The sequence below is a fragment of the Syngnathus typhle genome, linkage group LG4 (assembly GCF_033458585.1).
Source record: "Syngnathus typhle isolate RoL2023-S1 ecotype Sweden linkage group LG4, RoL_Styp_1.0, whole genome shotgun sequence".
NCBI classification, from domain to species: domain Eukaryota; kingdom Metazoa; phylum Chordata; class Actinopteri; order Syngnathiformes; family Syngnathidae; genus Syngnathus; species Syngnathus typhle.
The window spans coordinates 14,762,107-14,778,747 of NC_083741.1; the positions used below are offsets into that span (position 1 = coordinate 14,762,107).

At 39.5% G+C, this 16,641-nt stretch overlaps 1 protein-coding gene and 1 long non-coding RNA gene across 3 annotated transcripts; both read right to left on the minus strand.

Moving 5' to 3' along the window:
• Nucleotides 1–745: 745 nt before the first annotated feature.
• LOC133152521 (uncharacterized) lies at nt 746–2,225 on the minus strand. The gene is made up of 2 exons (XR_009714142.1): nt 1,742–2,225; nt 746–1,378 (listed from the first exon to the last, which is right to left on the minus strand). It is a non-coding gene; the product is annotated as an uncharacterized LOC133152521 (long non-coding RNA).
• Nucleotides 2,226–2,517: 292 nt separating this feature from the next.
• On the minus strand, nt 2,518–14,110 carry LOC133152518 (myocardial zonula adherens protein-like). Of its 2 annotated transcripts, none has more exons than XM_061276164.1 (14): nt 13,600–14,110; nt 12,290–12,367; nt 9,008–9,076; nt 7,716–7,880; nt 7,532–7,624; nt 7,230–7,343; nt 7,003–7,155; nt 5,981–6,106; nt 5,724–5,852; nt 5,555–5,649; nt 5,283–5,388; nt 4,702–4,785; nt 4,404–4,465; nt 2,518–4,310 (listed from the first exon to the last, which is right to left on the minus strand). In XM_061276164.1, exons 1-14 carry the CDS (start codon nt 13,675–13,677, stop codon nt 3,524–3,526), a joined length of 2,139 nt encoding a protein of 712 aa, XP_061132148.1. In that variant the 5' UTR covers nt 13,678–14,110; the 3' UTR covers nt 2,518–3,523. The 2 variants fall into 2 exon arrangements, with proteins under 2 accessions (XP_061132148.1, XP_061132147.1); XM_061276163.1 differs by having other exon boundaries at nt 4,404–4,510; nt 13,600–14,107.
• Between the last annotated feature and the right edge of the window lie 2,531 nt (nt 14,111–16,641).

A 16,641-nucleotide genomic window follows, 5' to 3' on the forward strand; every position in this document is an offset into this window, starting at 1 on the left:
AATACACATAAATACACAAAATCTCCTATGTAAAACACACAAAATACTAAAATAATCATTCATGCGCTTTTTTTTTTCATTCTGTATTATTCATAATAGTTTTAACTAATACAAATAATAAATTACTGAACAAATAAATAAAATGATTTTAAAAATATAACAAGTTTTGAAATTAATTAACCCACGATTTAAAACAATGAATTACGTTTTTGAATGTACTATACATGCAAACGTTTCTACTTAACACATTTCAATTTTATATTTTTTTTTTTACAGTTTGGGCTCTTAATTAACCTATCATTTAATTAGATAAATGTTTCCATTTTAATTGACCATTTTTAAAAGGAAAAAAAACCATCAACAATCATCACAGGATTCTTGGTTAAGTACATTTAGAGTCACCAACCCTTTTAAAATGAGGACTATAGGATTTGGGTACTCATGAAAGTAAATAAATAAATAAATAAATAAATAAATAAATAAATAAATAAATAAATAAATAAATAAATAAATAAATAAATAAATAAATAAATAAATAAATAAATAAATAAATAAATAAATAAAAAGTGAATGAAAAGTGAAATGATACCCATTTCTGAAATGACAGGTTTGCTCAAATTACTTTAATCATATAGTTTTATCAATTGAAAACAGTTAATGATATCCATGTTATTGAAGAAACCTATCATGTTAATAATTAGTCACATTAATTGTCAAAAACGAATAACAATATAGAAAACATAAATGTCCAAATACAATACTTTATTTCTATAAATCTGCAAGTGTTTACATTTTCAAAGGATTGCTTCTACAAAATCCAAAATCCCAATGCCCCAATCATGGACATCAACATAAAGGTTGAGTACATTTACTTTATAGTCACTGTTAAAATGAGGTGGACTGGTTATTCACACAGTATGGTCTATGGCAGGGGTGGGCAAACTTTTTGACTCGCGGGCCGGACTGGGTTCTAAATTTGGACCGGAGGGCCGAACCAGGAGCAGATGGACGTAGGCTTTGTGTGAAGTCATATAAGCGACCTGTAAAGGTCATTGCATAAAAGATTTTGGCCTTTAGTAGGTAGTAAAGCATGGATATTCCAAACAAGTTTTTTGAAAACAAATGCATTTATTAACAGCATTAAATTTTTTTTAATAATAATTCACTAAAAAACTGCTGATTCTCATAAAATACGACACTGTTATTATGAATAACAGTCTCCATCACTTCAGTGCCTGCAGGTCAGATTAATGAAAGATGTTTATCTTATGAGATCACATCAAACGGCAAACATTCTGACCAAATATATCATCTTGAAGAATCGGTGAAAGCATACATCCAAATAAAGTCATCAAAACAGCAACACGGTGAGGGGTATCTGAAAATCAGAGCAGAGTTTTAACTCACAAACACTTGGTAACAGAGGTGAGGAAACGGGAAACACTTCCTTAAAGTAAGCCTTAAGAACTTTACAGGTTAAGATTAGTCGCAAATAGGTGGTGCATCAATGTCCTTGAGCATCCTGCATTGTTTGAAAATGAGAATGGTCGCTAGTTTCAATCCCTGCTATGTGTACAAATCATATTCAAAATGCATTTTTTTACAATAAACTTGAGAGCCTCCCGTTCATTTTCAGTGGGAACAGTGTTGTTGGTCTCCCTTTTTTGCTAGTGCGTCATAGTCTGGAGTAAAATTTGTTGTGGCAATTCTTAGGAGAGATCCGAGGTGTTGGTCCGTTTACCTCGATCTGTGATGGGTTGATGTTGATGTGGCTGAACGTCACGTCGCGTACGTCGAGCCAAATTGGCCACTCTCTTTTAAACGCTCGGCACTGCTTTTCCTTGGGCGACTCATTTTAATGGAAGGATTCCAGGGGAAGGTTTGTGGGCGGCTTTAGCGCAAAACTGCATCTGAAAGCTCAGCGCGCGAATTACAAGAATGCAGATGTCACAGCCCACGATCTAAATTCGGGACTGATACGAATAGAGCGAGAGTGCGCCATGTCCGTACTACTGAGTACGTACACGCACTTGTGAGTGTGCGCCAAGCTTTCTGACACGGCTTCCGGTAGTGAATGCGCAGGCGAGCGCTTCGCCATCTACTGGGGAAACGCAGTCATTGCAGGCAAAATGACCAAAAAAAAAAAAAGTTTAATAATACAATTTGTTCAGGGTCGGCGGGCCGGATTAAACGGTCCCGTGGGCCGGATGTGGCCCGCGGGCCGTAGTTTGCCCACCCCTGGTCTATGGTAATGAAGCAGAGGTTGATCTCATTATTTTCAATGTATTTAATGTTATAACTCTTTCTTGATGGCAGTGCAGACAGCAGTTGGATATTACTTGTGTCTGTGGCTCACAAATGGCAGTCATTATACGTATATAGTGATTATTACCAACAATTTCATCTCAAACATGCCAGGTTGCATGGCTGTCAAATGTTTTTTAATATGTATTCCCACCCCCAAAGGCACATCACATGTAAATAAATATGTTGCACATAAGGTAAAAACTACAGATAGAAAATGTTTTGTTTTTTATTATTCATACGGCGCCAATATACATTTTTTTCAAGAAAATATACATAGTAATTTTTATTTCTTTCCCCCTTCAGCTCATTTGAGCAGTGTGGGCTACAGTCATTGTAAACAAGCTAAACGTAGTCCTTAACAATACTATTTACAAAATAACTCACAATATGAGCTTATATACATGTACAGTATGAAATTTCATATGATAGTAAATCAACTATAATTTCAATGTGTTCACAACGTTAGATAGCAAATGAGTCAAAAGAAATGTAAAAAAGGAATAAATCAAAGTAAACGTCCAATGCTGTTTTGTCTAGTAATTTCTCAAGACACATCGCAATTGCTTGTATTGTTTGTATGTGAATAACAGATTTTCTGTAAATAGTATATTGTTTTATTGTATAAGTCATATAACAAAAAGGTTTCAGTAGGAAAGGGTCAAGGTGTTCTCCAATCCTTTTCTCTATACTTACCACTGTTATTCTTTGTGTTTATAGCTATAGTTTTTTGCGTCTACATTTTCATGTACAGTAAACCCCTCTCCATCGCAGGAATTTAATCATAATTTTTTGGGTTACACGGTATGGTTTGGTTGAAGCTTCTGGTCTATGAAATAAACAAACTTCAAATTGTTTTTTGCTTTATGTGTCAGTTTCACAGAAAATGTCAATCTACCAAATGCGGAGTGCCAGTTGACCAAACCTGGAATACAAGTTAGCAGACTTACTGTACGTGCCAACATAACTAGCATAACAACAGGTTCACGACATGTTGGCTTGAACTCGAACCTGCTCAAATTTAGTTTTGTTTATGGCTGGTGTCTTTGGACAAAACTTAAATAAATGTACAGAATTTATTTACAGAAATATGACATGGGATATATAAACATAAACAAAGCCTAAACATGGGCTACTGTCTTAAAGATAGCTCATGTGAAATTTAAGACAATGAAGATGTTCACCGTACAGTATACTAAAAATGCTGCATCGTCTCGAATCACTCTACTTTGATGTTTGCTGTAATTTCCATTAATTTCGTGAATGGCGTATCAAAATACGCAATCCCCGATCTTGTTCTCCTTTTGTCTTGATTCAATGCCATTTGAGTGTCTGTTTCAGCGTCCACCTCGTCAATGGGCTGGTTCTCGTAACTTTGGGATTCCGATGACACTCGGGTGGAGGAGTACATTTCCATCTGGGGCCTCGGGTTGGCCTCAAGGTAGCGGCTGTACTCAACCGGCGTGTAGCGAAGTAAACTGGACTCCACCCTGCTGGGAGGAGGGGCATTACGCTTCAACGTCCTCGATTGAGTAACCGTTGTAAGGAAGAGGGAAGGACGGCGGAAAGGAGGGTCATCTGATTCTTGTGTGGGTGAAGATGGAGGCGGTGTGGGTGAAGATGGAGGCGGTGTGGGTGAAGATGGAGGCGGTGTGGGTGAAGATGGAGGCGGTGTGGGTGAAGATGGAGGCAGTGTGGGTGAAGATGGAGGCAGTGTGGGTGACGATGGCGGTGATGTTGGAGACAAGGGGGGTGTGGGTGATGAGGGAGGTGTGGGTGAAGAAGGCAGTGGAGGGAGGGGAGGTTGTGAAGGTGATAAAAAAGGTTCAGGAGGTAGTGAAGCGTCGTATGTATATGGATCTGGGGGTGGTGGAGGAGGTCGTATTTGTGGCGGAGGCGGTATGACAAATAACGGTTGTTTGGATGGGAGAAGCTCTCTAGGATGAAGATGAATTGGTTCATGCAGATTAGGAGATTCAACATCATGCCCCGGTATTTCTTCAATTCTGTTCAAACAGTCATGCATTAAACAAAAGAAGGCCAGCTGTTTCATTGCCACACCCCATGAACAAAACACTCCACTCAACGTTGCTTCTTACCTTGGAAGAGGGTTGCAGTCTTGTCCTATCTTCCCAAAGTCCAAATCCTCTTCTTCACTACTCTGTGTGGACATAAAATACTTGAGCTTGTCTTCTAATTCATTATTCTAGGAAAAGGAAAACAGGAAACAAGACTGTCATATTCACGCAAAGACTGCAGTCACCACATACCAAAGTCCATTGCTCAAAGTTCAGGCTATCCAGGGGTCAATACCAAAAGAACAGTTAACCGCACCAGCCCGGATTAAATACACACTCACCGACACGTGCACACACACATACAAGCAGACAGTCTTACCTCACACTCCACAATCGCAATTCGGTCCAGCAGCTCTGAGATGAACATGTCCTTCTCTGCAACTTGAGTTCGTAGTTTTTGCACCTTCACCGACGAAAACGCAGGTAATCATACCACATTAAGGTACAGTTATAACTTTCGCTTGTATCGTCTTCATTATTTTTATTATCTTATCATTATTATTCTATTTTATTTTTGCATTATTATTTATTTTTATTTTGTATTATTATATGATTGCCTCATAGCAAGAAGTTGCTGGAGTTGAAATGCTCTTTTGAGTAGCATACTGTCAATATTCTGTGATATGCCAAAAGTTGACGGATCCTTTGTGATTTGTAAGAGCAGTTACCACTCACCACTAAGATATTTTTAACTGAGAACATTTTTTAGTGTTATGTTTTAAACCTGAAAACCCCAATATTTGACCGGAAGGGTTTTTTTTCAAGTCACCATTGTTCTTGTTTCTTAGTCGACAATGAAAACAAAAAGGGAAGGGGGGGGTGATGCATATGAAGCAATACATGATTCAATTGGCTTCCTCTAAAAAAAAAAAAAACACGACCACAAATGACCTCCCTCACCTCTTCAATCATTCCTTTGACCTTTCGCTGTTGGCAGAAGACCATGTCGTTCAAGTGCTTGATTCTCTCTCGAAGACCTCCAGCTTCCATTTGCAGCTCATGTGACCTGCCAAATACCAGCAGTCATCGATAGCTTCAACTGCTCTGAGCTGATGTTGCACTCACCGAAACAAAACTCGGAAAGCAGTGTTTACCAAACATTGCCTTTCCTCTTTGGACACTGATCAGATATTCAATTTACTGTCTTCCCATGGTGGACATTGATCAAATACCTTTTGGCTACAGCTCCATCGGTCGCATCGCTCCTCTCTAACAAGCGAAGACGCCGTTCACATTCCTGCAGCTTCTGGTGGAGTTGACTCTTTTCCTGTGGGATTGCTCATATGACTCCCATGCATGTAATACATGGTTGTTGTTGGGGTTTTTTTTGGCAATGGTTACCGTTCCCATGCAGTCCAGCAGGCGCTCAAGTTCACCAATCCTCAGATCCCGCTCAGCAATTTTAGCCTCTGCGATCCTAATATTCATCTCAGCTTCTTCTAATCGTCTGATGTAGTCGTCCAGTTGTGCCTGTGTAAACAAATACATAGAACAAAAATGTTTTTGCTCTGACGTCGCTTTGAAATCTCCCAACACATGTTCATATGAACCATGTATTTGTGTCTCTTGGCATTGATCAGAAAGTAAATAGTGCAGACCTGGAGTATTTCAATCTCCTCCCTGTGTTTCCTTTGCTCTTCTTGCAGCTTTCCCTGGTAGTCCCTTTCGAGCGCCGCAGAGAGCTCCGTTAGGGCCCTACTGTTGGCCTCTCGTGTAGATTCCACCTGGAAAGCAAAGGCGAGAAAAAAAAGTGCTGTGAGCAGGGTGAGCTGATGTGAACTGATGATGCTGGATGATGAGATGAGTTCTTTATACAAACATGGGATTAATTAAAGGGAAGGAAAAGTGAGTGCAAAGACATTTCCACAAACTTCGCTGGCTGTATGCTGAAAAATAACTCAACCCCCTTTTTTCTGTGTTGATAAATAAATAGCATTGTTTTGTGAAATCATTTAAATGTCAGTGAAAATGCAATTGACATTCTTCTCCACTAGATAGTGCAATCGTATCACACTTTCTTACATGGGAATTCATGGAAAAATGCAGAAGGTGTCTAGTAGGGGGAGCCTGGGCATATTTATAGCTCAGGTGTTATTTAGGAAACTGTGAAAACGCATTTATTTTCTGTTTTGTATTCAGACCAAAGCTATGTATAACAGTATTGCATAGGCACCACCTGATGGCATTTTGGTGCCATGGTACTATTGAATTAAAGTGAATTGATGAGCTTCATTTAGACAAAAGTAACCCTTTGCCGCCATATTGTGTCATCTTCAGGCAATTACAATAGCCTTTTTTTAAGTGGTGCAAATTACTGTTGGTCTTTGTGGCAAACTTCTATAATTTGATCATTTCGACCTGCATCTCAGCTATCGAGTACATATCTAGTATAATAGAATGTGGTGTGTCGAGCTCCTCATGATACTTATAAACAATGTGTCTTTTCTCGCACAATCCCGCACAACTAGTCCAACGTCTCTTATCAGACTATCCCGAGCAGCCCGACTTGCCACACCAGTCCCAAGTGACGTTTTTCAATGAATGTGTCAGAGCAGGTCCTTCCAGAGTGATGTCAACAAAGAGCGGTTGAGGCCTACAAGATGAACGACGAACAACCTACCTCAAGTCTGAGCGTCTGGTTTTCGGCATGCGCTGCGGCCAGCTCTCTCTCCTTATCTCGGAGCTGTGCTTGTGTTTTCTCACAAGTGCTCCGCAAACTATTCCACTCTTCCTTTGCATCCACACGATTCTGACAGTTCTCCAGAAGAGATTTCTGTCGGGGCAACACAACTGTTCTCAGCATACAACTCCGTATGTCTTTACAAGTGCAAAGACAAAGTTTGTTACCTGCAGGCCAATATTGGATGATATTAGGGAGCTGTTCATCTGATCAAATCTTTCCATTGCTGCTGTACGGATCCTCACTTCAGACTCCAGACTTCTGCGTTGGGAGTTGGAAGTCTATAAAACACACAGGTGTTGTTCACAATTAACAAATTATATCAATACACACACATCTACATTCATGTCCTCCATGACAAAAATGTTCTCTGGCTCAATTTTAGTACATGCTGAGATATACTTTGGACACCTCTGACATCAAATGACAGTAAAGCGTGATTGCGATGATCACGTGACGCTCATCTCACCTTTAGTTCCTGCGAGAGCTTGTGCACAGATTGCTGCATGCCTCCAAACTGGCCGTACATGCGCTCTCTGACCTTCTCCAGAGAATCTCTCACCTGTATAAACGCATCGAGATGAAGCGCGCAGATAAAATCTCTTACCTGAGCGCATATTACCGCAATGTGTTGTACAGCGTCCTCCGCTCACCTCCTTGATGTACTTCATTTCTTCATGAAGGTGACTGACGGTCCACTCACGAGCCATCACTTGCTGTTGCCTGTCAGCGTTGTTACTCTGCACTACGCCGTACATTTTGGGCCCGTGATGCTGCGGCGAGGGCTCGGCCTGCCCATTGGTCATTTCACCCAGGTGCTGAGGGAGACAAGAAAAGAACACACTGCTCAGGTTTCTTCCAGCTGGGACTGTCACTGTGCGCATGTGCGTGCTTGTGCGTGCGTGTGTACTAGTTTCCTCACTATTAAAACTAGTCAACACACTAGTAGAATGATTACTTGACTATTACATTTGTTTCACTATTAGTGATACTTTTGGCCTACTATTACATACGTAACTAAATCATGTGTTGAACTAGGCCCAACTAGTAGGTATGTGCCATGCAGTGGTGGATTACTGAGCCCTGCAAGTTGCACCAAAATGCCCACTCACAGTTTTGCCCCACTAGTAACATGCAGTCTGTCCAGGACACCAAAGTTGACTGACGGATGGATGAATGGACGGACAAAGAGTCTACTAGTACATGGACCTTTAGCTGGATATCAGCTATCAAGTAAATTCTCAAACGGGTTTCCATTAGCATGTTGTGTGCACAACATCAGATATTTGCAGCACTGTTTCTGCTCAACAGTGGAAACAGGACGTTGTGAACGGATGTTTAAAAAAAAAAAAAAAAAAAAAAAGAAAGCTGAATTGTGGGTGTCATGTTTCTGCAACCCAGAACATGAGCCGCTGTCTCGTCTGCCTTTTGGGTCTCCAGCAGCCGGATGAACCAAAGCAGACACAGCAAATATTGAATGTGCCATATTCAAATGTGGTCTATTTCTATGTGTGGTCTGATGATTCTTCTTTGTGCTAATCATATGTTTATATTGCATCACATTGCAAATTGGTGAGATAAACATTAAGAAACTTGCACACGCTCGGATCTGCCACAATTTACAATAAACTCGTTTTAGCTCACTTGACAGCAGTTAAGCAGCAGTTTAGCACATAGGGAAAAAAATAAATGAAAAGAGCCTTTACGTTTCTAAATCGACAATCTCAAGCTTGTATTCTCTATCCTCTGCGAAAGAAAAGACAAATATTACAATTATTTAAACAGTTGAGAAACTCTTCATTTGTGTTGGCATGACTGTAATATCAACCTTATGTCTGTTTCAAAACCTTTTTTTTTTTCTTATACAATCCAGGTGTACCTAATGTTTTGGCCAGTAGGTGTATATGGAGTGCTGTGTCTATTATTTATGCATCTTGGACTGTACCTGCTTGGGTGACTCTCTGCCAGGCGGCCTCTCTCTTTGAATAATGCCATTCTTCTTCTTCCAACCATCCTGCACAGATAAGCAATATTAGCATGAAGCAACGCTGGCTCATCATTTAAGTTCAGAAATGATTGAAAACATGTTTTGTTTTAGTGTCAACAAACATCTAAACTAACATTCCAGGCTTGTTGCGCATTAAAAGAGACATCAGTCTTCACCTGGAGCAGAGATAAAGAATGAAGAGGACCAGAACAAGGAGAGCAGTGTTGTCGTATGGACACAGGCCAGCCCCTTATTTTTTCATCACTTCACCTGACCCCTGAGTAAAGACTTTTTCTTTAAACCTCTCAACAACAGAAGAACAAATGCCAACTCTGACTGTTACAATGCGTTTAAATACACAATCCTTGACAGTGACAACTTGGTTTTATTTCACCGAAACCAAAGCCGTGTGAATTTGTCGCAAAGGGAGCATAAGTACAAACAACTTAAATACTGGTCTTTGAATTAATTACATGCTTGCCCGATAGTAAAACACTTTACTGTGTTGTTGTGTGTGTTGAACAAAGGTTCCTCTGTATCGCATGACTTTATCATGAACGAGACAAAAAAACAAAGAGTCTTCATATAACAGGCGGTCAAGGCCACTTGAGGGAGGAAATGGACTTTTGTGGAAATACATTCCAATGCACTCAGTGTGGCAACTTTTATGTGTCTCATAGCACTTGTTAAATGTCCATTTTGTGCCAGATTGTTGTAAACATATTTCTAAAGTAAATGTACAATATAGTTTTTACAAGGGCCATCAAACAGCTTTATTATTATTCGATTTTGAATACGGATTCACGACGAAGACGACCTCAGAAAATATATGGATTTATTTGACATATTTGTACCACAGGATGAACATTAATATTAAAAATATTTGTGGTACAGCATAGAGATGTGGAGGGACCCACGCTCGGTCTGCCTTGGTCCGCCAGCAGACATAAATGCCCGTAAGCACACGCGTTGTTAAAGACTAATGTCCCATAACCTTGTTAAATGATCTGGGCTATTGTATTTGGCCTTTTATGTACGAGTAAGTAAGTTAGTGAGTCAATACTGTGAAGTACTTTTCAGAACACACAAATTTCTTTACATGGTTAAACTATATCAATAAAAATAATAATAAGCCTTACTGGCTTGGCTGCATCAACAAATGTGTTAGAAACTCCTTTTAAGAATGTTAAAAAATGTTTTATTTAATGCTAATGGTCATTTCATTGTATAACGAGTTAAACTTGTCAAAATTAGGCATTTGCATTCCTGTGTCTTTGACCTCAGCGTCTGATTTTAACTTTGGTCTCCATGTAGAAGACACAAGGAAGTCATCTTATAACCTCAAGGAACTTTGCTGATATGTTGAACTAGCTCAGCGTTGCCAAGGAGCACAATAGCGGCCGCACTGCTTCAGCACTTGGCCGGAAATCCTCCGGCGTGCAAAGAACAATTCATTGTGTGAATAAGGAAGTCTGTCAATGACATTGGAGAGTAAAGCGACTTTCATTGCGCTTGATCACTCATTAGTGGTTCGTGCCAGTGATGTGCCAATGTTGATTTTTTTTTTTTTTTTAAACCTTTATTCAAATACAATTTGTGTGGAGGTTTTATGTGTAATTTTTTTAATTGAACATTTTTTCAAATTGAAGATCCGAGTTAATGTGAAAACTCAAGCTGAGTTTCTCTTTTTCTCTCGCTCACACACACACATACAGTAGTAGGCCGTTTACCACACATGAAGTTCAGCGCCTTCTTCGTGCTCCTTGCAAGAGTTTTTAGTTTGTATTTGTGTGTGCATGTGTGCATATGTGTGAGACTGCCCATTCAACAAACAGTTGAAAGGGCATCAGCGACCCATCACTTGTGATTTACGACCTTACGAGTTTTTCCCAGAGGAACCAAAGGTGAGTTCATGGACAGAAAATGATGTCATCATGAGAATTGAACGAAAATCCTAGCACTTAAAGTCACTTTACCACTTCAAGTTACAAATATATTTTCTGTATTGACATATCACATGCCTACTGTTTTTTTTTTGTAAATAATAAAAAACATCTACAAATGACGTGGCTCATCTGGCTTCTTGCTAAATACAACAGTCAAACAGCTCCATCATAATGAGCCATGAAACCGCATTGTGATCTTTGCACTAGCTCAAGATATTAATGCATGTCCGTGTCATTACAGGCACACCAACCACGTCATTATAGGCGGCAAACGTGTTCCTGGTCTGTCACTGTTCTAACAAGATGTCGTCCCTTCCAACACGTGACCACACCCTCTGGAAGGGAAACATGTTCACAGATTATAGCGCTGCATTATCAGGGAGTGTGTGTGTCTGTCACAGTCCTGCCAGGTCAAAGTTCTCACTCAAGGCAACCACTTCTACGTCAGGGTCCTAAACAGACCCATCACAACTACTTGACGAGTCATCTCGTCATGTCTTATCCATACAAAGGTGGGGACACCCATTGCAAACACCCACGCAGCGCTGTAGCGCCTGCAGCGTGTACACACAGTCAACACACACAAGAAGCACTCATCATTAAACACTCAATACAACAGGCAGAAAAAAAAACAGGCAGACTGTATGTCTGCAGACAGCAAATTAAATGGGAGCGATTTGGAAAAAGTAGGTGAAAAATGTATAGTGAACCTTCAGGTAGTCACTATTCTGCAATATTTTGTCGATTTTTCCAGGGAATCTATTCTCCGTCATTCGCTGGGACAAAAAAGAAATCCCTTTTCAGTGATTTTGTGCTCAGGCCAAAGCAATAACAGTAGTTCTTTGACATCATTTTGTCGCATCTTGCTGTCAAGGGAACAATGTTGAAGTGAGGTGAGGTGTTTCGTTCAGAGAAATGTTTTGCATTGGTGCTGGACAGTTTCAAGTCCATCTTTGGGGCTTGACCTGTGGAGACCTTAATACTGTCTCATTCCAACTCTGTTCCTTTTTTACAATTCTCGTATCCTTCTTCTCTTTCTTAAATGAAAGTAAATTTATAAAACATACAGCTACTTTTAGCCCTCCCTGTACAGTACATGAGATGGTCAATAGAGCTCGAGTATAATGTGAAACACATGTAGGCATTGTTGCACACGCCCTTCAGTCATGATTACACAACACTGACCAGACATCTTGAGGAGATTTTTGATGAAAGTCTTTTCAGTCAAGGAAGTGCGCCACGGTAAAATGTGGAATTCCAGCAATGTATCAAAAAGAAAGAAGGGGTCACTCACTGTTGCTGGATTAGCAGCTTTATGTTCCTTCTTGGCATCTTCCGGATGCAGAGTCAACCTCAGGCGAGTGATTGACCTCTGAAAAGAAAAGAAAAGAAAAAATTGTGATGAATTCTCACATTTCAAGAAATATAAATTAAGACTCCAGCGGTGTTTTAATACTTTCAAATGATTTACCATGGTTATCTTCTTTATACAATTGTCACACTGTTAAGAATGCTACAAAAATATTAGACATTTTGAAAAAACATTCTTTATTATATATAAGTGTTATGGTTCATGAATATTAACATATATTGTATATATACTAGATATACCTTCCGATAATATATTTTTATGGTTTAAATAATATACACATGAACAGAATGAAGTCAAATGGAAATACGACATCTGAAAAAGTACAAGCATGTTTTTATTAAAGAAATGCAAACACAACTGATTCAAATGATCAGGATCGTTATCAAGATTCCTCAGACATTGCCGATGAGCTCAACAGTTGAATCAGGTGTGTTGCAGGCAGGAAACGTGGAAAACATCTAGGAAAGGCCTTTAAGGACTGGCGCTTGACATGCCTGGCCCGAAGTATCAATGGCTGGTATCAGCAGCTCCCGCAAGTACAATAAGACTGGATTGACACAAATATATAATATATATAAACCTCTATGTCCCCAATAATAATAATGAGAAGAAGAAACCAAATTTATATATATATTTTTACACTCAAACTATTTTCGCTTGTTTGCCTCGTTCCAGTAACATGTGACATCCACATTCATGACACATCGTTACCTGACCCTTGAGCACATATGAAGTCATTTGGGAGCTTAAGATCAGGGGATGCTTTGAGAATAATTGTCAATTTTTGTTTATGTGAAGCCCTTTGAGACTGCTTGTGATTTAGGGCTATACAAATAAACTTGACTTGACATTTTCAATCAACAGCAAGTGCCAAAATGCATTTTTAAAGGTATTACTTATTCATGTAAATAATCATATTATCACATTAATTATAGTCATAAATATTAACTTTTTACTCTCAACAATGAATAAGTAACGCCTTAAAGCCAGTTATGTCAGTGCATTGTTGCAATAATGACAAGTGGTCAGTCAGCCTGCAGCTCACTGGCCTTGCCTAACAAGCTCTTCTTGTACACATCCTGTTTTACGCACATTGTCCAGATGCATTGAGCAAAAACAGGGAGGGGGCGGGCAGACCATTTTGCAAAATAAAGCACGGACAGTGGACAAGAAGACCAAAGGCATCTGTAAGACAGAGTAGATGCCCTCTCACTCACTGTAGGACTTCTTACCTCGCTTCTGGACTCTGGCGAGTCAGCAGTGGTGGTGGTGGTGCTGGAAAAGGTACGTCGCGACCCGTAGTGAAGCATGTCTCGGCCTGTGTCCACTCCACGATTCCACCGTGTGTGTCCCCAGCCCCTCCTTCCCCTCCTCCTTTGTTGACCCTCCTCCCACTCTTCCTCTCACGACTCCTTCCTGAGTTGTGCTCCAACTCTCAGAGGCACCATAGGGAAATCCTTTCTCGTCCAGTGAGGTGATCGGGTCGATGTGAATCAGCGCAAAGGTCTCCACTCAGCAGAAGCGCAGCGGGGTCATGATCCGATTCCCGGCTGATGAGTCCCTCGGCAACCAGGCTCACTGTCTTTCTGTCTGAGCTCCCATCCGACCTGTTGAGCCACATTTCACCTTCCTGCCTCTTCTGTGAGAGAACAGGCATCGCAGAGGGCGGGGTGCATGGCCCGGGTCGGGCCGGGCCCTCCCACTCCGCCCCGGGCAGGTGCAACACCTAGGTGACAGGCTGGCTGACAGCTGCTTGCGGCTCATGTCACCGGAAAGAATCTTGAGACTATCTTGACACAATGAAATGCAACTCGAACGTTCAACTCCATGACGACGGAAGAGAAACAATGTCGCCAAAAGGAAGAAATGAAATGCGGTCTGTAAAAAAAATGTTAATAGATTGAATCTAGATTGCTCGCTAGCCAATCACAGGGCACATACTAGAGACAAACCAGCATTCATACACATTTCACACACATGGACACTTTAAGAGTCTTCAATGAACCTTTTGGAATGTGAAAAGAATCCACAGTACCTGGACGAAAGCTACCAAGCAAAAAAGAAATGAAACACCTGACTGTAAGGCATAACTCCAATATGTGCTGATGCCATAATAACAGATTTAAACTGTAATTTGTAATCATATAGAATACATTTGACCTAAAAATTACTGTTTATGTATAACGTAACACAAGCAGGACTGTCAAAAGGGACTCAGTGTGGCACCTGTTACAGCCAATGAATCATTGATGACCGTGGCATGATTTTTTAATGTCCCCACTGTGTGAGTGTGTGTCAACAGGCAATCGTGGTTACAAGCAGCTCACATTCCTAACCCTCCTGACACTCCCTGCATATGGAACAAAAAGTGGAGGAAGTGATAGTAAAAACAGTTCAAACCCCTAAAACAATAAGTCCTTCCTTTCATGCGATGAAACTGGAACCACAAAATAATAATACGAGTGGTATGCAGGCTCGATTTAGTGAATGTGTAACCGCACATCAAACACACTTATGCAATAGGTCAACTAGTGGATGATCAAGTCACGTGGAGGCCTGTCACATAACCCTAACTCTAACCCTTACATCCACACACTTACATTTTCATTCAAGTTTTATGTTTCGTTCCTCCTGTTTACTTTTCTTTTACTGTTTTCACAATGACTTTAAGTGCTCCAAAGTCAAGTCAATGCAAATTTATTTTTATAGCCCTTAATCAGAACAAATTATTACATCAAAGGCACCTATAAACATAAAAGATATGAGGTAGGTAAAACGTAAGTACTTTTGACATTATAAATTGACTTTGGTGGTTCTGGTATTTGGGTAACAATAGCAATTTTAAAAAATGCAATATGCTTGGTAGGATTTTTAAAATGTTTTTCAAAAACGTCCATATGGGACTTGGGCAACTATGCGACAGACCCCTTCAAAGTTTGTAAACAATGGGACATTATGGGGTGTGGCTTTTCCAAAGGCAAAATCATGCAGCATGCTCGGAATAGCATATTTCTACAGAGCATTAAACCGTGAATACATCACATTCAGGCAGTAGAATATCATTTTATGTTGTGTAGAAACTCGTGAATATTTTAATAAGTAAAACAAAGTTGGCAGTTTGGCATAATGATCATGTTAACAGTAAATGTTTTTATTATATAATAACAATAATAATATTAATAATAATAATAATAATAAGAATATTCAAATGGATATAGTGTAGTTAGAAATAAATATTACAATTGCACAAAATATGTTTTTAAATTTTGATGTCGTGACTTACAAGTTTTCAGAGATATAAGCCAGCGCTTGGCTGATTTCTTTATTTTGACTTGTAGGCCAAAGGCAGCCAACACAAGCCGCAGTTTGGCAGATGGTAAACAAGTCTTTGAAAAAAGCAGACATCTATCTGTCTAAAGTTTACTGTCAAAATAAACATACGGATAGAGGGGTGCAGAGAAAATATATTTGCAAAAAACACTTATCAAACAGGGAATAGGAAAATGAACAAAATCCCCTACAACAGTAGGGCTTCATTGTATGTGCTCATTATACTGCCCCCTGCTGGCCATATTAGAAGGAGCTGCACAATCCTCATGCACAAACGTTTAAAACTTTACATTATGTTTTTGCAGTACAGTGCTGCCAAATAATATTGTTCTTACCAAAAACGTTCATTTTAATTTTTAGTCTGCAAGCCCAAAATTAACTATCTATTTATTTATTTATTTATTTATTTATTTATTTATTTATTTATTTATCTATTTATCTATTTATCTATTTATCTATTTATTTATTTATTTATTTATTTATTTATTTATTTATTTATTTATTTATTAAAAACTGTCGTTGCTACGTGCCTGCCACACAAACACGCTAAATACAAGGATAAGTGTTGACAATTAAGAGTGACATGCCTCCTGTTTCCGAAACTACCTCACATGATTTACAGAAAGTAATACAAGTTGCCAAACGAACGTTTTTAACTCAGCAATAGTGTGAAGGAAAGGTGATCTCAAATTGAACACTCCACAAATGCTTCTTGATTTCTTTTAGTTGGTCTGGACTTCATCACTATTTGAGGGGGGAGTCGCCCACTGTGCAGCTTTCACATTTCCATGCACATGTATGTCTTGAGAGGCAATGATGGATGTTTACTTAAAAAAAAAAAAATACAACACTGTATACGTACTTGAGTTGATTGTGCGCCGAGTTCCAACTATTAACATCAAAGTAAGCCTCAGGCATCGAATGAGTCTGTGCAGCAGGTTCAA

Coding starts and splice junctions, on each gene's coding strand:
- LOC133152518 (XM_061276163.1), bottom strand. CDS start 13,677: ATGCTTCACTACGGGTCGCGACGTACCTTTTCCAGCACCACCACCACC. Junction 9,077..12,289: donor AAGCTGCTAATCCAGCAACA/GTGAGTGACCCC, acceptor TTATCTGTGCAG/GATGGTTGGAAGAAGAAGAA. Junction 6,107..7,002: donor ACCAGACGCTCAGACTTGAG/GTAGGTTGTTCG, acceptor TTTGCTTTCCAG/GTGGAATCTACACGAGAGGC.